At 48.3% G+C, this 20482-nt stretch overlaps 1 protein-coding gene across 4 annotated transcripts in view; it reads left to right on the top strand.

Moving 5' to 3' along the window:
* The window catches only part of NFATC2 (nuclear factor of activated T cells 2), a 76875-nt gene extending 59863 nt beyond the window's left edge, over positions 1 to 17012 (top strand). For all 4 annotated transcript variants that reach the window (XM_064729923.1, XM_064729920.1, XM_064729922.1 and 1 more), the window contains exon 10: positions 16668 to 17012. In XM_064729923.1, coding sequence (XP_064585993.1) covers positions 16668 to 16723 — 56 coding nt within the window. In that variant the 3' untranslated portion in view covers positions 16724 to 17012. The remainder of the gene's footprint in view (positions 1 to 16667) is intronic.
* The last annotated feature ends 3470 nt before the right edge of the window (positions 17013 to 20482 follow it).

Raw genomic sequence — 20482 nt, 5'->3', positions numbered from 1 at the left:
ATCACTGAGTCCCCATGCTGCAGTTTTGCAAGCACAGAAATCTGGGCACGCATCCAGCTGGGGATTTCACAGATGACTCCTCGCTCTAAGAGGGGTCTGTGCAAAAACCTGAAATCCAAGGATTCCCAATTTTGCAAGCATTCGTATCCTCCAGTTTGTGTGCACATCTCCAAGGGATGCTGCAGTCTGTTTGGAATTAAAACTCTGATTCTACAAATTTGCATGACTAATGGTCTGCAAATGACAGAAAACTTGGTCTGAGTTGGATTTTGCCAGTGTTAGGTATAAAAGAGTTAAATCTTCAGCTACTGTTAGCTGGAGTTAAACCACTGAGGATCACAGAGCTGCACCAGGAGCAGCTCTGGGTGACCCAGTGACAAACAAGGCTGACACTCCTCATCTTCTTACACGTTCTCCTAATCCACACAGTTCCCATTTTAACCAAGCCATGTCCTTTTGTGGATTTTTAGTTTGGAAACTTTGCACTCCAAAATATAAACTAACCTCTGCCTTCAGCTGAACAAACACTGCTTCTTTAGAGTGAGATTACAATTCAGATGTAGTGAGAAAAGGATGATTGACTTCTGCCTGTGGATGCTGGAGTGCTAGGCTTGCACCTGAGGGGGAATTCTTCCACGTGGATAATTGTCAGGTGTGGAAGTAAAGGGCAGAAGGGGCTGTCCCTTGCTCCTGGCTGTGGCATTGGACAGGGCTGGGTGTGCACCAGACCCTGAGCTCTGCACGAAGCTGGGACCCTGCACAAGCTGTGCCAGCAGCGTGGTCCCTCCTCAGGGGTGACTTTGACTCTCTGCAAGGAGGGCAAAGGCAGCAGTGAATTAGAGAAGTGTGAGTTTGCAATCATTCCCTGTGACCAGCTCTGCCAGGGCAGTCTAGTCAAAGGTTCCCAAATTGTGGTGTGGTGTGGTTTGGTTTGGTTTGGTTTCTTAATGATGGATGACTTCATCAGCCCTGAATGAATGGAGTCAAATGTAGGACAAATAGTGAGGCACAGGAATGACTCCTGTGACATTTGCAATGGATGGCTGCTGGTTTATTTAGGTGGTTTTTAAGTTTCTTTGGAAAGAGTGAGAGTGACTAAAAGAAGGGGGAATCACTTCATAAGTATGGGGGTCGGTGGTGAAAGTACTGTGACACTTAAACCTCCCTGGGCTCAGCATCTGTCATTATGAGCTGCTCTTTGGTGGGATCTGGCTTCCAGAAACTCCCCAGCCACAGGGCCAGAGCAGACACTGCATTCCCTTTGGGGTCAGATTCCTCCCAGAGCTGGGTTTTCATCAGCCACTTGTGGGCCTCCAGTTCTGCCCCTGGTCACCAGCAGAGGAATCTGAGCTTGGGACTCAGGGAAGTGCCCCAGTTCAAGGCACTGCAGATGAAGTCATTCTAATTCTGTACAAATGACGTTTGCAAAGGCTGGAAGTAGCCTGGACACACCAGACATCAGGCAGATCCAGGCTTAAATCAGGAGTGAGGCAAACATGAGGGGAACTTTTAGCAGCTGCATTTTTAATTGTAGTTTCGGTTGTGTATCTTTCTTCCTTAAAACTGCATTACATTTTCTCTTATCTGATTTCTTCTTTCATTTGCTTTGAGTGGGTGCTGTCTCTTTCCTTGGAAAGGAGTCCAAGATTGCAGCATCTAAGATTCCAGCAGGTAGACCCTGATTTTCAGCTAGGTAGGCTGGGTTACATGAGGGCTCTTCTGAAGCCATCCTGCAGCTTCATACCCTCAAATAACTTAGTGGTGTTGTAAGATATGTTTCCTTTTCTTAAAAATGCCGTTGTTTTTTATAAAAATTTTTCTTCAGGACAATTTTTATAGGCTGTTATTAAAACACAAAACTAGTGCTATGTCTGTTTTAGAAATTAGTATCTCTGGGCCTTTGTTTTTTTCTTGGTTACACTTAATAGCTTTTCAAAACCAACGTAAATTTTAGATCAAGATTATGGCTTCAGAGAACTTCAGGTTGTTCAGATAACAGTCTTGGTTTAGATGCAGCACTGAATGCTCCTGCAGTCTGTCATGCAGGGACACATCTCTGCTTTCAGAGGCTGCTGCTGAGCACCAGTGTCAGTGCAGGGGCTGGAGCCTCTCCGGACGCACAGCCTGCAGGGGCCCACAGGGACATGCAGTGCAGCTCTCGGAGCCTGGTGCCAGGCTGAGAGCCCTCGGAAAATGATCCCACAGGGACGTTGCAGTGCAGCCCTCGGGGCCAGAACCTGGAAAATGATCCCACAGGGACGTTGCAGTGCAGCCCTCGGGGCCAGAACCTGGAAAATGATCCCACAGGGACATTGCAGTGCAGCTCTCAGGACCAGAACCTGGCAGATGATCCAGCCCTTGATGCCAGTGAGGCTGCAATGATGCCTTGGTGTCAGAGTCTGTGTGAGCAGCACCAGGCACTCGCGCTCTCCTGAGTGAGCACACGCTGCTGGTCCACATGGGTGCAGTGCCCGAGCTCAGGCTGGCAGGATGGGACCTGCAGGATGAGGGGTAGCACAGGGCACAGCCTGCCCAGCTCCTGAGTGCCACAGAACCTCTCAGGATTAGCAAAGGGCAGCCTGCACAGCCCCTGGGTGCCTCTGGGGTCTCTCCCACCACCCCTCGGATGCTGGGTTATCTGGGGAGCCCCCGTCTGTGGCACGGAGGCAGAAATGCTTTGGCAGGGCAAGAAGTGAGGAAATGAATTTTCTTGTCTTTGAAAACAGCGTGGCCATGCCGGCTGGACAGCTCGAATTTGTTGTGATAGCAAAACAAGTTCTATGGAAACCATTGTGAGCCCCGAGCGAGGCTGCCCAGGAGAGTTGGGGAAAGCCGCTTTTGTTTGTTGTGCTTGGCATCGCTCTGCTCTGGATGAAGATGCTTTAATTTTGTGGGGAGACCCAAGAGAGCATTCCTGTTTTTCCATAGCAGAGAGCCTTCCAAGCTGGCATAAGCGTCCCCTCTTTCCAGCTGCTCCTTTCCAAACACACTGTGCCTCCTAAAGATAGTCTGTACAGTGGCTGGGGCTGGTGGAAAACATGAAGCCTGCATGGATTAGCCCAGGAATTCATTTGGGCTGACGAATTGGGTTTCCCTCTATAAACAGCAGTAGTGTTTTCATCTTCTGGACAGCACAGCCAGCTTCACGTCCTCCTGCTCCTCGCCCAGCCCTCCGCCTGTGTCCAGCCCAGCTGGGAGCACAGCAAGGCCTCTGCTGGGGATGGAAAACAGCCCGTGTTCAACGAGGTGTTTGCACCTATCCCCCCTCTCAGGCAGGTTTTTTCCAGCCCTTAGAAAAGGTGATGGGGTTATTTTGTTGGGCTGCTTTTTTTTTCTCCAGTTTATTTTTCTTTCCAGGTAAAAGGGAAATTAAAGCAGCTCCTTCTCCTTGGCTCAGTGACCTTACAGGCAGCCCACACTATGTGTTTTCTTTTCTACTTTGTTGAATTTTAAGTACAATGTGCTTAGCATCGGCAGGAGTTGGGGATTCTCTAGAGAGGATTTTGCCTCCCTTCCTTCCCCCAGGGCCCTGCACAGCATCGCTGCCTCCAGGGCCATGCTGCCCCTGCCAGGGGAGCACCCCAGGCACAGCACTGCTCCAAATGCACTTTGCTGTCACTTAGACTTAATTTTATGGCTTACTTAGTAAATAATGAGGAGTTATAATCACCCCACATCGTTCCTGTGGTTGCTTAGGAAAGGTGTGAAGGCCAATTTTGTGATCGTGCTGCAGTTAGTGGTGGTTTGTATTTACCTGACTGTTCACTGATGGATGGCTTTGTCCATGTCCCTGGGTAACTGAGTGTGGAATTGGAGCTGTTGTGGATAAAAGCAGGGGATTTGATATTCAGCTGTCAAATGGAAGAATTCAAGTGGTAAAGCTCTGTCCCTTAACTTAACCTAATCACCCTGTTTTCACACGTATAACCCACACCCCGTTAAAGATTTGTTCCTTGGAAATAAGTCTCAGCAAGCCTCCACCTGCTCATAACTCTGCAGTCTGCCCTGCCCTTTCAAGACTCTCTGATCCAGCCTGTCCTCTTTCTCAGTCACAGATAGCATTGCTTTTCCCCATCACAAGGTGGGATTTTAAAAAAAACAACTGGAAAAAAGCAGAAAACGAGCAAGTGGGTAGCAATGCCGTAATGGTTTGCAGTTTTGTTGATGAGTACACACTTGTGCAGCCTCCCCACTCCCCTGGTGTGACTGAGGGGAGTTTAGCCCCATTCCCACCTGAGTGAGGAGGGGGGTGCTCTCAGGACAGCCTTTCCTGTCTGGGTCCTCCAAGCAACCTCTCTGGCTGCCAGGGTGTGCAGCTGGAGCATCAGCCACACGAGGCAGACAAAGGCCAGCAGATTTCCTAAAGGCTGACAGCTGGATGCAGATGGCATTCTCAAATTAAGACAAGCCCAACGCAGTTGCTGTCTGGCCCCTTCCCATGCAGGGCCAGGCTGGGCACCTCACCCCCCTGGGAGGGAAAGAAAACAGCTGAGGGTGTTTCTGAGCACCTAGAATGAGAAGGGGGAGTCCCCAGTGGGGCCAGCCACCCTCCTGAGTCACAGGAGCTGTGGCCAGAGGGCTGCAGCCTGTCTCTCCTGGGGGTCATCCTGCTCCCAGCCAGGGTCAGCAGTGACCAAACCCTCTGGGGACTCTGCTGGCTGTGGCCACTCCCCGTGGTGATCTCCAGCCCAAAGACAAACAGGGTGATTATTTTCACTGTTGATTAGTCATGCTGAGGGGTTGCTCAAGGTGCTGCCGAGGGGACCCCAAGGAAAGCCCCGTGTGTGACCCGTGTGTGACCCAGGCAGGGCAGAGCACACTCCCAGCCCACCAACAGGATGTTGGCTGCTGACTTGGCCATGAGACATAGCCCAGCTCTGCCTGAGGGGGCTCTCCCAAGGCCTCTGCTTGCTGCCAGTTCAAAACAGGGGAAGTTTCCAGCTCTGTGATGCTCCTTCTGCCCTCTCCCAGCACCCACAGCAGCAGGAACTTGTTCTGAAGTTTCCAAGGCTTAACCACCCACTTCAGCTTGAGCAAATTTCAACTTCTTGGCCGAGGAGCAGGAGCACACAGCCTCGGGGATGGTTTTTCCCATCACTGCCATGTTTAGGTCTCTTAATGTGGCATTTTTGTAGTACCTGGGACATTCCCTTCCCTTCACCAGGCCTGTTCTGGCACAACTCCAGTGTGGTTGGAGGCGTGGCATGCGCTCCGTGCCAAGCAGGCCTGCAGTGCCAGGGGACAGCCAGGGCTGGCTGGGACAGGCTCTGCACATGGCCTGCAGCCCATGACCAGGTGTCTGAGCCTCTGGAGCTGGGGGAGCACAGCTCAGGATGGACACGTCCTGCTGCTTCCTTAGGCCATCCCAAAGGATGTTCCCTTAGGCCATCCCAAAGGATGTTCCCTTAGGCCATCCCAAAGCTGTTCCCTTAGGCCATTCCAAGGCCTTTCCCTTAGGCCATCCCTAAGGCCTTTCCCTTAGGCCATCCCAAAGGCTGTTCCCAGTCCTGCTCAGGACTCCCTGTGGTGTTCCTGGAGGTGCTGGGCACGGCCTGTGCCCCATCCTGAGGATGACACGTGCTTGTCCCTGTGTGTGTGATGTGACACATGGCTGGGTGTGTGACCCCAGTGCTCCAGTTCAGAATGAGCACCCAGGTCCCTTGAGGAACTGGCCTTGCTGCAGGCTCCGTGTGGTGGCCCTGCTCTGTGTGAGTGACCAGGCCATTTCTGTCCTGCTGGCAGCCCTCCTCATGCCAGCACTGCTCACAGGGATGGCTGGGGATGTGCCCTTGGCCCTGCTGCTGCTGTGTGCTCCAGCTGTCCGTGGCTGGTTCCCTCTGCAGGACAGACAGCATTCCCATTGAATCCCCATTCCTGGCCTGCCAACTGCTGCTGAGTGTGTGCTGGGCTCCAATGAGATCATGTCAGACCTAAGCGAGTTTGATCTTTCTCTTGGGCAGGAGGGTGTTTTATCATGCTGTGGTTCCAAGGCCGCTGTTGGTGGGTTGGAATTCTCCCAGGAAGTGTAGCAGTGCATGGTTAAATGCAGAGTAATAGGTTCAGTATGAGGCACAGAGCTGTGAGCTGGCTGAGCACACTTGTGTTTAAAGGAAAACGTGGTTACACAGCTGGGGAGGGATCAGGATGGGCCTGCCAGGCATCCCAGACCTTGCAGCGTGCCCCTGGGACACTGCCTGAGCACAGGATTCACCTCCTCCTGCCTGGCCTGGGGTCCACACAGCTCCCAGACCTCACAGCTGGAAAACTGGGCATGGCTCATCATGAAATCCCAGGCAGGATTCCCTGGGGCAGTCTCTTTGGGTGGTGGTTCCTACATCTTGATCTGGAATTGGGATATCTGAACTAATTGAGGGAGATCTGGAAATAATTGAGGGCTAATTTCTGAGCAAATGTAGGTTATTGCTGTTGTGGTGAGGTTGGGAATTGCCCAACCTCAGCAGTATGGGCTGCACTTCAGCTGAAGGTGAACCTCAGCTGGACATGGAGGAGCTCATTCTGTTTCTGGTAATTGGTAGCTCTTCTTTTCTCTTTCCTTTAATGCTTTTTCTTTTCTTTCATCTTCTGTTCATTTTGGAAACAAAAGTTTTCTTGTTCAAGCCATTGATTCAGATTGAAAGTTTGAAGGCTTTGGATGATGCAGATAACATTTTTCTTGTTCTCTCAAGCTGTTTACTGTCAGATGTTCCTGGCCTTCTTGAGGCAAGATGTAAACCCAGTTACAGTATCTGGTCTTTTGCACTCCTTTTTCCAGTTATCCCTGTCTCTTATAATTAGGTCTGTCTCATGGTCTCTGATTTATACATACACCCCATAGTATTGTATAGTATTTTTATTAGTACATTATTTTATGGTAGAAACCTCAGCACTCTGTTGTGGCAGATGCTGCTTTGACACTAAAGTTAAAAAAAGCAGTTCCTCTCTCAAAGGAGTTCCAGTCAGAGTGCAAAATAAGAGCAAACAGCTGGATGTGGGCAGACACACAGTATCTTGTATGTGGCACCTCCTTGACATTATTAGATGTGAATTGTAACACTCTGTCAGTAAGCAGTTAAATATTTCATGGTCTGGATGCTTTCCAGCTGCCTTTGAGCAGTAACTGCAGCCCCCAAGTGCTGGGCTGCTGTTGGCAGGACTGCAGAGCTGCTGCCCATCTCTGCCCTTGGAGGCACTTCCCAAAGGGGGGAAGAATCTTCCCCCAAATATTCATTTGTGGAAGGATGTGGAGGCACGATAGAAGAAATAATCCGTGTGTGAAAGTGATTTTGTGTGTTCCCCTGCTCAGAGTGGTGCTGTGCCCATGGTCCTGCTGACAATCAGGCAGATGGGAGCAGATGCCTCGTGCAGGTTTCAGGGCTGGGGCTGCTTGTCCAGCAGAGAAATTGCAGGCACAGGGAGATCTGCATGTCTGGGTTTGCTTGGCAGAATTCCTCACAGGCCACTTGTGTATCTTCCCTGTTACCTTAGGACAGGGATTTTCTGCTGTTTTCCCCTGAGAACCAGGCTCAGGACTCAGGTCAGACATGTCAGGAGGGCAAGCTGGAGTGGGGAGAGGCTGGGGTTCTGCAGGGCTCTCAGCCCTTCAGAGGGGACGTGTCAGAGTGAGGACACAGCACAAGATAAGATGCCAGAGAATTAGAGCCAGTGAATAGTTTTGTGGATTAATAGACATAAGCACTAGAGCTCAAGGGAGGGAAACAGATTCCATTATTGACTGTTCATCCCCTGCAAAACTGCCTAAAGGGAAGGCTTAATATGCTTTGTTTTCCCTTAATTAAACATTTGTTACATGGTTTGTTTCCCCTCAATTAAATATTTGTTCTGGTTGTTCCTTTGTGACAGAAATAAAAAAGCAGCAGCATTGCCTATCTTGTACTTTCAGCTAATCCTGAACGTGCTGTAGCTGTTCTTCTGCCCTCCCCCCAATTATTTCCTGTAAAAATGCCTTTCTTGCATCCATTCCCTTTTCTCTCTCTGTTTTTGAATCACTTTGCTGAATGACTCATCCTGCCCCAGTAAATAGGTTAACTTTAGGAGAATGATGAAACTGCACAGTGACATGTGGATAGAGAGGTGTTGTCGTGTGCTTTCCCTGCAGTTGCTGTTTTAGAGCTGTTGTGGTGTCCAACACCAATTTCATCAGGTTTTAAACCATGAGGTGCTGCTGCAGGGAAAAGGCATCACCAACCTCCTCTGCTTGTGCTGGTTTTGATCTAAAAGAAATGTGTCTTAGTACAAATGGCACTGCTTATCTCAGCAGCTCTGGATCAATCCCTGAGGTCCAAACCATGCCCAATAAACCAGACAGGAGCAACTTCCCCCCTGTGCTTTGCAGCAGCGCAGTCAAGAGTTAGCAGTGACAAAATGAGGGCTCTTGCCTTGTGCTTCCTAAGTCTCAGTCCATCAGCCTCATATTTCTGCATGGGTTAGCCAAGTTACATGGTTTATAAAATGAACTCCATCCCCTTCTGGTATAAGTTTTTGTGTATTTATTTATTATGTGCTCATTCTACTTGGAATATTTTACTTGGTCTTGTTGCATGTAAACTAAAGCTAAATACAAACTTCATCTTTTCTCAGTAACTCACTGAGTATCAAGGAGAGAGAGCCAACTCCATGACTCAAACACGTGTCCCTTCCTTGCAGTTGCAGCCAAAACTCTCTGGCATCAGAGTGCTGCAGAATGAAAGTCAGATCTAAATATATGTGAGCAGAAAGAAAGTCAGTTAAAAAAAGACTTTGTTATGGAAAGCTACTACAAACCAAATCCACGGTGGCCTGGAGTTCCTCATCACACCCAGGCTGATCTAGTTTTCCACTTGCAAGGTACTCTTCCCAAAGCAGCTGCTGACACTGGTGGAGGAGCTGCACAGAGCCAGCTCAGCTCCTTGCAGCCCCTTTCTGCCTCCTGTGTGGTGACCAAACAGATTTCAGGGGTTTGCCTGATAAAGCACAGGATATTTATCACCATCCTAGCAAACAGGAATACAGGAGCTTTTCTTTCATGCCCATGTAGTTCTGGCAGTGCCAGCATTGATACCCAGAGCCAGTCCTTGGTCAGTAACCTGGGAAGGGCCTGGGCAGTGCCTGGCCCTGGGTGCCACCCTGAGCACCATCCTTGGGTTGGTGTCAGTGTCTGCAGGGCTCTGGGCAGAGGAAGGGTGCAGAGAATGAGATTGAAAGAAGCAGAAACACCCCAGTTTGCTGGGGTGCCTCTCCCAGCTGTGCTCCAAGTGTCTGACACAGCCCCCTAAACCCAGCTCAGGGGGTCTGAGCCTGCAGAACAGCTCCAAGGGCTGCCTACAGGCATCTGCTGAAGCCTGCTGGGGCAGGAGGAAAAGGACATGAACTTGTTCCTGAAGGTTCCTCTTCTTCCTCCAGTCCATGTGTGGGCAGGGCTTGCACCAGTCTCAGAACTGCCTGATGAAAAAAGTGGTGACAATACGCTGAAATCCATCGAGCAAACAGGAAATCACACTGGAGCAAAAACTGCTCTTTGTGGTGTTGCAGCCAGCAGCCAGGACAGAATCCCAGCTCGTGTGTGCATGTGTGTCCTGCAATATCACAATTCCCTGGGGCATGGACAAGTGCCTTGAAAACTCAGTAGATTCAAACAGGGATCAAATGGGTGGAATAACTGAAAGCACCACAAATGGCACCCATCAGCCTTAGCACTGTTCCCTTCAGCTCATAGGGCAGCCTTTGGCAGCTGTTTCTGCAGGAGAACGTGTCATTTGTGCTGTAATTGTCCTCCTGCTCCATTTTCTGTGTAATTTGTGCTGTAATTGTCCTCCTGCCTGAGTGAGCTCAGCACCTGATGGTGCTTTGGGCTCTCAAGGGTCTCAAGCCCTGCCTAAGGCCTTCAAAGCAGCCCTGCAGGGCTCCTGGGGGTGCTGCTCTCTGCCCCATCCCCACAGCCAGCAGAGTGCATTTGCAGAGGGTGTAGCTCATCCTGTGCAGGCTGTCACCTCTCAGGCCGTTTTCTCTCAGCTGAGCAGGATTGTTGGAGTTCCAGGAGTGTGACCTCCCAGCCTTTGTGCGTTTTGCAGCCCAAAGCAGATCTGTGGCAGGTCTGGTCCTTCAGGGATGCTTGGCCAGGCCCTTTGGCAGGATGATGACAGAGCTCCCAGCCTGGAGTCCCCCCATTCCCCTCTGGGTCACTTTTCCTGCCAGCTTTGAGGCTGTTGAACTTGTCTGGAAGTACAGTGACAATAATGAAAGTGCTTAGAGAACCCTTAGTGTTTCTGAGGTGGTGTCACAGACAGATTTGTGTTTTGAGTACTTCCTTCCTGCTAGTTTTGATCTACAGTGTGTTTAGGGCATTGCATTTTTTTTAGCAGAAATGCTATCTTTATTTTTTGCTCTTTTCTTGCAGGCACACCCAGCTTCCTGTTAAATTTGGGTAGGACAATACTAAAGATACCAATTGTTTGATTTTTGCACCACACTCTGGCACTGTGCTCAAATATAAGGGAAGGATATTGAAATGTCATAGTGCAATCCAGATCCTGTAAATCCAGAGCAGTTCAGATATTGATTTCAGTTGGGATGGGCTTTAGCCAAAAATATGCATTTTATTTAGATGCTGTTTTCATCAGATATCTGTATTATGTTGCTAAATTCATGGAAAGATGCCAATGGGATTGGAGTCTATTGATACTCCCTCAGCAAAAATGCATCCTGGGACTTGAGTTGCCACTTAGTTTGAGGTCAGCAACCTCTTCCAAGAGTTTGGTTAATTAGTGGGGGTGAGCTGATTGCTGCTGGGCTGGAGGGCGTGGAGGAGGCTCTCAGGTGACACAGACTCCATGGGTTACAGAAAATTGCCAAGACAGATGCAGGGTGCATCCCTTGGCATTATTTCAGTGAGGAGGGAGCCCTGGGTTTGATGTGCAATTAAACCTTTACACTGAGAACCTCTCAGTGATTGTGTATCCCCATTTTCCAGGAATAAAGCCTTGAATTGCTGTTGGTTTCTAGAACAACCCCTCACACTCCCAGTACTTTCCCCAGCACAGTTTGTTGGTTTGGGCTCCTGTGCCTGGAGCACCCAAAGTGGCGTTTCCTAGCCAGGGAGTCGCTGTGCTCTCCCTGTGTGCAGGAGCTGATTTTCCAAATGCAGAGTATAAAATAGGCTGTGTACTGAGTGGGAGGTTCCAGGGCATGATACGTGGCTGCACAATCCCTGGGAGCCAAGCAAAATACTGCTTTTCTATATATAGGCACCTGAAATCCAGCAGCAAAGACACTTCTGAATCCTGCACTCAAAACTGAGTTTTTAAGAAGCACTTTTTACTCCTTAATATTGCAAATTTTTATTATTATTTCCACATGGTTCTGCAGGAGTGCTAAATTCTTTCATGGTGAATTCAAAAGAAATCTAAAAAGATTAAGCAATTTTAAAAAGGCAGAAAATTTTAAATACTGCCTTTTCCTGAGGAAAATAAGTCACTGTATTTGCATTTGAAGCAAGGACTGTAACTTTCATGATTTCTTTGCCCAGATCTTTCCAGTTCTGTACAATTAAGGCAAAGTCTGATTTTCACAGCCACTGTGGTTGGATCTCTCAGCTAAAAGGGACTGAGTTTGGATCTTATCTGGGCACTGGGTTGACTTCAGGAGTGAATTTTGCAAAGGCAGTGACGAGTCTGACCTGACTCACAGGTCCCAGGGACCCCTGGAGTGTCAGACCAAATCATCAGCTTTTCACCTTTTGTCACCAATCCAGGACTGTAAGTTTTGGAATATCCGTTTTTAGATAATATCAGCTGAGAAAAGAGGGGGGAAAAGTAAAATCTAGTGCTGGAGCTGAGCAAACAGAGAGGTCAGGGGTTAAATTCTGCCTTGTGTGTTGTATATGCTGAAATGTCCTTTTATGAAATTAACCCTCAAATGGAAGAGTAGCTGAAAGCTGTAACACTTGGCCATGCAGCATAGGTCAAAGGTTACCTTTATTCTCAAAAATGGTTTTGCAAATCTTTTTCAGAGCTGATAGATACACACCTTAGCTGGATACAAAACATTATATGAAAAAGAATGACTGTGATCTTTGATCCAAGCAATCAAAAAGAAAGGTAATTGGTATTTTTCTGCCTTTTCTCCAGCTGTGTGTTTCTCTTAACCTTTATTTATTTAGTTTTTCAATTAAGAAGTCATGCCCCTTTTTATTTGGCGTAGAGATTTAAAATATATAGTTTTATTTAATTTTATTTATTTTAATATTCTTTTTCTTCCCCACTTGTGTAGCACAGAGCTGGGGCCTGGTGGGCAGGGAAGGAGAGGTGGGGCTGTGCATGCTGGGCTAAAGGATCCCATCCTTCCAGGCAGGGCAGGTCTGAGGGCACTGTGCCAGCCAGGGTCGGCTTTGCTGCACCAGGTCCTGCCCAGGGCTCTGCTTTGCATGTCCCAGTTCCTGCTGGCCATGGAGCACTGCAGGGAGGAGCCACTGGGCTGAGCCAAGCCTTCCTGAGGAGCCCTCACTGCTGCAGGGTCCCCAAAGGGTCAGTGCCACCTGTGTGGGGCACCCAGAGCATCCCTGGTACCCAGGGGATCTGTGGGATTGTCCCAGAGGGTCAGTGCCACCTGTGTGGGGCACCCAGAGCATCCCTGGTACCCAGGGGATCTGTGGGATTGTCCCAGAGGGTCAGTGCCACATCCCTGGTACCCAGGGGATCTGTGGGATTGTCCCCAGAGGGTCAGTGCCACCTGTGTGGGGCACCCATGGCATCCCTGGTACCCAGGGGATCTGTGGGATTGTCCCCAGAGGGTCAGTGCCATATGTATGGAATACCCATCGCATCCCTGGTACCCAGAGGATCTGTGGGATTGTCCCAGAGGGTCAGTGCCACCTGTGTGGAACATCATGGCATCCCTGGTACCTGGGATGCGTGGGTGGCACAGTGCAGAGGGGTGTGAGTGTGGCACCCTCACAGGGTGCCATTGGCTGCTGGCACACAGCCCAGTGTCACCCACAGGAACACACCCCAGTTTCCATGGGAGGATGAGGGAGGCCTGGCTGTCAGTGGGGCTTGGGCAGGGCTGGTGCCCACCAGGGACACAGACTGCCCCCACAATTCCAGCAGCCCCTGGGTCACCTCCCTGGCACCCCAGGGCTCTGTCCCACTCCCACAGCAGCAGCAGGTGACACAGGACGCGCTGAGGGTGCCCAGGCAGGCGTTTCCCTGACCTGCATGGCTGCTGGCAGCTGTGATTTCAATATCTTTCTTTATGATTTAATCTTTCACTATCTTGCATGTGTGCCTGTGGCCTCATTTAATCAGTTCTCTCATTAAGCAGATCAATAGTGGTGTGCTCCAGAGCAACCAGTGCCAGGCACCTTAAACAACAATGTTTTATTTATTAATCACATCATCTCCTGTTCCTCTCAGCTAGAAATGAGCAAATAATGACAACTGATACTTGAGATACATTTTAACCACACTGCCAAGAAGAGATAGCTGGGAGTTCAGAAGAGCAGCTTCAGCACACGCTCTGGGCTTCCTCTGAGGTTTAGGCACAGCTCAGTTGCTGATTTGCTCCAGGCAAATTTGGTCCAGACTCAGTTTGGTGTTTTGGTTCAGGCTCAGTTTCTGATCTGGTTCAGGCTCAGTTTGCTGGTTTGGTCCAGGCTCAGTTTCTGGTTTGGTTCAGGCTCAGTTTCTGGTTTGGTGCAGCCAGATTTGGTCCAGGCTCTGTTTGCTGACTTAGTCCTGGCTCTGTTTGCTGGCTCACTTTGTTGTTTAGGTTCAGGCTCAGTTTCTGATCTGGTCCAGGCTCAGTTTCTGATTTGGTTCAGGCTCAGTTTGCTGCTTTGGTTAAGCCAGATTTGGTCCAGGCTCAGTTTCTGGTTTGGTCCATTCAGATTTGGTTCAGTCTCAGTTTGTTGTTTTGGTTCAGTCTCAGTTTGCTGTTTTGGTTCAGTCTCAGTTTGTTGTTTTGGTTCAGGCTCAGTTTCTGGTTTGGTCCGGTCTCAGTTTGCTGTTTTGGTCTAGGCTCAGTTTCTGATCTGGTCCAGTCTCAGTTTGCTGGTTTGCTCCAGGCTCAGTTTCTGCTTTGGTCCAGGCTCAGTTCCTGCTTTGGTGCAGCCCTCTGTCAAACCTGGCTGTGGGCACACGTGCTCTCAGTCCTGGAGCAGATCCCCAGGGATGTGTGACCTCTCTGGCCTCGGGCTGGAGGTGATTTCCAGCCATGCCTTGGGATCATTCCTGTTAATTCACATTTTGTTTGCCTTTAGGGACTCTGGTTGTAGGGTTTAGTGCTGGGACAAGCCCTGACACACTCTAGTGATGCCCAGCCTCACCTGCACCTAACACTCCTCTCTTGGACTGGATTTGGGTGAAGCTCAGGGTGACTGTGGGACATTCAGGCCAGGGATAACAGGGAGCTCTGGACCCTCAGGTTCTCACAAAACCCCCAATTTTCCATGTGGGAGAGCTGGAGGGAGCGGTGCTGGGTGTGCCTGTCCATGGGGTTAATGCTCACACTGTTCCCCTGCACCTTTCAGCCCTGCTCAGGCTGCAGCCCCTGTAAGCTCAGCCCACAGAAGCCACTGCTGGCCTCAGGGGAGGGAAAGTGAAGTTTGCAGGCTGAGTCAGCATTTCACCACAGCATCCCACCTGCCCAGAGCCGGCCCTAAAGAGGGAACAACCAAAGCTGGACACTCAGAGCCTCTTCAGGGAGCTCCACTGAATTATCTGCTGTGTTTCACTTCATGTTTAACCCTTCCTAGAGGCAGATGACTGCTGGCTCTGCTGTTTCCATGACTGTATAGATAAAAGGAATAGGTAAAACTCATCTGTGGTATTTTTGGTAGCACAAACAAGTGTGTTGATAAATAAATTGCCTGCAGCCTCAGCCCACTTGTTTCTCAAAAGGAAATGACCCTCTAAGAGTGGGTGCCCACTTCTTTTACCTCACTGCTATTTTTAGCTGAGGCTGTGAAAACTTTCCATTGAAGAGCTGCTCCTGTCATTTCCTGGGTAGGGCAGGCAGGAAGCTGTGAGTGAGCAGAGGAGGCTCTGCTCAGGCTGGACCGACCTCCCCTCCCTCTGGCTGCTGCCCTGCACTGCACAGAGCCCTCCCCGAGCACCCAAACCTTCCTGCTGTGCCACAGCTCGCCCCAGAGCCAGCAGCTGGCACTGGCAGGTGGCATGCTGGGCAGGAATTCTGCTTTTCTTGCCCAAATCATCTCAATCTGGCTCAAATCAGGCATCTCCAGCTGGAGTTAGGCAAAGCTGAGCCATGGGCTGTTACTGGTGGCATTTCTGAGCATGGAGTTCCTGGAGTACAGCCCCCCACATCCAGGAGCTTTGCAAAAATACTGATTTAACTTCCTCAGAGACAAATCCCAGCATGCAGAGAGGAAGGAGATTTCAAACCATTAATTGTAAATACTAAAAACTAATTCATGTGCTCCCCTTCCCAGAGACTTGCCACAGACTGGGCACCAGGTCTTTTAGACAGGGGAAAGTAGTGAAATTCTATGTTAATTAATACTGTGTTAATTAATGTTTCTCATAAACATTTATTAGAAATTGGATAGAATATAGAGGAGTCTTAGAGCTGCAAACCTGAGGATTAATCAGTCTTGGGCGAGGGCCAGCTTTGGTTTGTTAGTCCCTGTTCCAGCCCTTAAATATCAGCAGGGAGAAGTCATTTAGATCTGGGGTCTGAAATCTAGAAAATGTAGTGTTCTTGTTTAAAAGCAAATTAGTCAGAGTAACTGAGCAGTTTCCACACTGTGATGGATACAGCACCAAGGGGCTGCAGGTGAAATGGAGCCCCAAAAATGCAGTTCTGGATTCTGCATCAATTGCTCATGGTTTAGGGCTCTCTTATCAAAGTGCAGAGATTTCTGCACCTAAATTCTAGGGAGCACCTGAATTCTAGAGAGAGAATTGTTGTTCCAGGAGGTGCCAGAGGGTGCTTTAGGCAAGTGAGTGTGAAGAGTTGCCAGGAGACATTGGCTGTTGTAATTAAAGTGATATTGTTCTGACTTTTAAACAGACAGCAGGGCTCTTCAGTGTCTTCTCTTGAGCCTTATTGACAAGCCTGTCCCAGCCTCTCCCACAAACAGTGCAGGCTGTTTGTGCTCCACTCTGCAAATAAATGATAATAAAGGTGTAAAGCAGCTAGAGTCTAGAGTGGGATTAAAAAATACCAATCATAAACCACCCAAATGCAACCTTTTCCACCTGAATTGCAGTGTCTGTGTTTTCATCACTGTTCCCTATATTTCCTCCACACCTGGCCTTTTTCTCTTTAAAGTATTTTTCGTTCAGCCCAGTGGAAGTGTTGAAATGCTTGGATAGCAAGAGCTGTTCCTTCCTTTTCCCCTGGGCTAAGGGCAGTGTCTGTGGCACAGGCAGTGTGTGTGACAGGCCCTGGGCACATCCCTCTCTCTGTTTTATGGCACCTGAATCACATTGAACACAGTGAAACCCCCTCTCTCCCCTCCTTCCCCCTTGCCTTCCAAAAATGTGTAACCTGGGCAAACAGGATCATTATTTATTATTTAGATTTTAATAAAACTGAGTTACGAATGCAGGGGGGATGTTTGCAGCTTGACTGCCCAAGGATTGCTTTTACTTTTTACTTGTCATGATGTTGGAAGTGCTTTAATGTTTCCTCCTCTTTCTTTTATTTCCCAGTTAACGAAATTATCAGGAAGGAATTTTCTGGACTCCCTGCCAGAAGTCAGACATAGAAGAAGAGATTTGTGAGACAACTTTTACCAAATCCTTCCACAAGTGACCTCTTAGATCCTTCCAGCGCCCCTGCAACCTCTGGCTTCCTTTGCAGTTCATCTCCAGGCAGAGACTCAGTGCAAGGAACAATGAATTGGCACCAAGCGACAGCCTTGGCTGAGCAGCTCGCCACCTCTGTGTGTAAACAGCACGCAGGACACCCTTCCTTCCATCCAGAGCCCTCATTGTTCTCCTGGAACAGAGCATCTGTCTGAGGAAACACTTCAAGCCTGCTGCAGCCCATCTGTCCGTGCGTCCATCCATCCATCCATCCGTGGGGGGAGACAGGAGCCGTCCCTGGGCAGGGCTCAGAGCCTGGGCTGGGCACTGGGGGTGGGAACAGAGTTATATTGTATGTATTCATGGAATATAACACCATCCTGCAGGGCACTGACAGGGATTTGCCCTCCAGGTCTCAAAGCCCTCCTGAGAAATGTTATTATTGTAGGAAACTGAGGCAGCCAAGCTCGCTCAGCCTTCAGCCAGTCCAGGATCAAAGTTTGCTCTGAGCACTGGGGTTGGTGTTTCAGACAGGAGATCTCTGCTGAATCCAGGAGTTTTCTTCATTTTTCTTGTCAGACTGGATAGGAATGTGAAGGAGAGGGATTCTCATAACCAACCAGTGAAAAGAGCAATTCAGCAGTTGCAATGCCTGCCCCAAGGTAAAATAAACCCAGGTAAACCAGAGATTAATATATAGGAGTCACAGTAAATCCAAAGATTTTATGATTGATCCTTGTTAGTATTTAGGCAGTGTATGAACACACCTTAGATATTTTCTCTCTAACAAATCATTGCTGTTTCTTTCCATGTAGAACCTGCTCTTGGCTCATAACTTGTCTCATTTAGCAGCTGGAACATTTACTCACCCGAGCTGCAGAGGAAAATAATTGCATCTTGCAGAAGCCATACATTCCAGAGAAAATAGACACTTATTTATATTCACCTGGCCTCTTTAGCTTTGCAAAGCTACCAGCAATTCCTGGAAAGGTTCCATTTCCATGGGAGTTAGCATTTTGTTATGTTTTGCTTCGTGTGTTAGAATATCCTGTCCTGACTCCTGCTTAGCACATTCCAGGTAACCACTGCCACCTGCAGTTGTACAAGTTAGAATATTTAGGGGAGTCAGGGATAAAAAGGCTTCTGAGTGGGTAACCAGTGTACAGTAAAAGATAGCCATAATATTGTAGGAATTCCATAGTAATCTTTCCTGGTTTTATAAATAAAGAATGCTGATATTTTTGGGAATGCAGAGCCTGAGCTCTGCTCTAGAGCACAGTGAAATTCATCCCGTTTTCAGTTGTGTCACAGTAAACTTGGCAGAATACCAGCGTGAACAGCAGGAATGAGGGGATGGGAATACAGCAGAGCAGCCTCAAAATTGGTTCCCCAATGTCTCAAGGAAGATTTTGCACAATCCCTGCAGAGCATGGCTTGGTCCAACAGAAATCTCTTCAGGACCATCAGGAAGAAGGTGAGCTCTGCCCTGCAGGTGCCCTGGCCAAGCCTTAAAAATGGCCTTTTTTCATTTTAATTTTTTAATTGCTGATTTTTACAGAAACAAAAGTGAGGCCCAGCCTTGCTGAAGAGGGGAATTCCTGTTAGGGAGCTCTCAGCAGGACTGACTGGCTCACACGCCTCAAAAAGCTATTTTGGATTGTTCAAAGCTGTCACTGGGCCAGAATCTGACACATATTAGGGGTTTTTAGTGCAGTCTGATGAATGAGACAATTCTGACATATTCTAAAGGCCAAAAGTTGCCTTGTCAGAAGTTCTGTGCTATAGCTGAGTAAAAGAACAGACCAAATTCATCTCCCAGTTTCACACTTGGATGTATCAAACGTTTTCCATGATCCAACCTGTAAAGTATAGGAGAAATTTAAAAAACAACCCAGAAACCCATCCACAGAAAAAAAAAAAATCTTCAGATTAGTGGCAGAACCTTCTCTTTTGCTGGATTTTAAATAGAAGCTCAAAGAAGCCCAGGCAGGTCTTTTCAGATCTGTGATGTGCTGCTGCTGCTGCTCTGGTGATTGTCTGCAGCAGCTACTCATCAATTTAGGAGAATTTTTTGCATATTTATTTTTAGATAATATCAATTTAGAAAAGGGTGTTGGAAGTAAAATCTAGTGCTGGATCTGAGCAAAGGAAAAGGTCAGTGTTTAAGTTCTGCCTTCTGGATTGTTGAGGCTGAAATTTAATTAATTAAATTAACCCCCAAAGGAAGGAGTAGCTGAAACCTTGGAGCAAAGGCTGTTCAGGGCCCAGGGGGAGCCAGGCAGGCACAGCCCTGCAGCCAAAATACCCCAGATTTCCACTGTGCTCATGTGTTTCTCAGGCCCTTTGCTATAGAGGGGACAGAGGGTTGGGTTTTCATTTGTTGGATTTATTTTTGGGGGTTGCTTTTTTTTTTTTGTTTGCTTTTTTTTTGTTGTTGTTTGATTGGAGGGATTTTTTTAGGGTTTGGTTTTGGTGTTATTTTTTTTATTTTTTGGGGCTGAATTTTTTTGTTTGGGGGTTTTTTGGGGAAGGGGTTTTTAATGTGCTACAGGTGCTCTAGCCATGCTTGCACTGGCTGTATTCCCTCCTCCTCTTTAATGCATAGGTATTAATCTGTGTACATATACAGTGCACAATGTCATTTATGTAATACACCCACGCAGAGAGGGGCTGTTTACACGGGCTGGCAGTGACAGGACAAGGGGGGAATGGCTTCAAACAGCTTTAAATCAGAAATTAGGATAAAAATCCTCCCTGGGAGCACGGGGAGGGGCTGGGCTGGAATTGCCAGAGCAGCTGTGGCTGCCCAGGATCCCTGCAGTGCCCAAGGCCAGGCTGGACATTGGAACATCCTGGGACAGTGGGACAGTCCCTGCCATGGCACGGTGGCACTGGGTGTGCCTGAGGTCCCTGCCAGCCCAGGCCATGCCCTGCTCTCTGTGGGTGCATTTTTTATTTCATCCATGGTTAGAAAGGAACACCCGTGCAGAGCTGGGTCCCTCCTGTGCTGCCTCCCAGCAGCTCAGCTTGGAGCCTTCACCCCGTGTATTCTGAATTTTAGGGGTTCAGCCACAGCTGCACGAGCTCAGGCTCTGCTGCCCCACCTGCTTTTCCATGCAACAGTAGTTAAATAATTCAGCTTCAACCACCTTTGTATTTATTTCCGGAGAAAAGGAGCATCCTCAGATGTAGTGTTGTGCATTGTTGTCTCTTTAAAAAGGAAACTGATATGTTAAAATATATAGCTAGGCTGAAGAATTTCAATATATACAGCACTAAATTATTTCCTGTCCTTGCTGAGCAGAGTTTTTCCAGTATTAGTATTTCTGTTCCTTAGTACAATTTCTCTCTGTAGAAGCACGAGCTTAGCCTTGGAAGAGTTAATAGCATTTTGTGAGCAATTTGTTCTCACTTTATCTGGAAGATAGCCATATTTGCACATGAGGAAATTCTCTCTTTCCTCAGTTATCTGAATGTTTCACCACAGTGCCTTCCTGCCATTGTACCAAAGGCCTACAAATATCTTGTCTGCGGGGTGAACAACTCTAATGCATTTTCCATCAAAGTTGCACCATGTGAAGTTCATGTTGGAACTCAAAGGTTCATCTCTTTTTATTTGTCTTTTGTGTGTGTGTGTGTGTGTATTTTTTTTTTAACTTCCATTTTTCCATCCGAGCTTTGGCTGCGAATACAGGATGAGCTTCTATAAACTCTGCATC

The sequence above is a fragment of the Zonotrichia leucophrys genome, chromosome 20 (genome assembly GCF_028769735.1).
Source record: "Zonotrichia leucophrys gambelii isolate GWCS_2022_RI chromosome 20, RI_Zleu_2.0, whole genome shotgun sequence".
Classification (NCBI taxonomy): domain Eukaryota; kingdom Metazoa; phylum Chordata; class Aves; order Passeriformes; family Passerellidae; genus Zonotrichia; species Zonotrichia leucophrys.
This window is presented reverse-complemented; position numbering and strand designations above follow the sequence as displayed.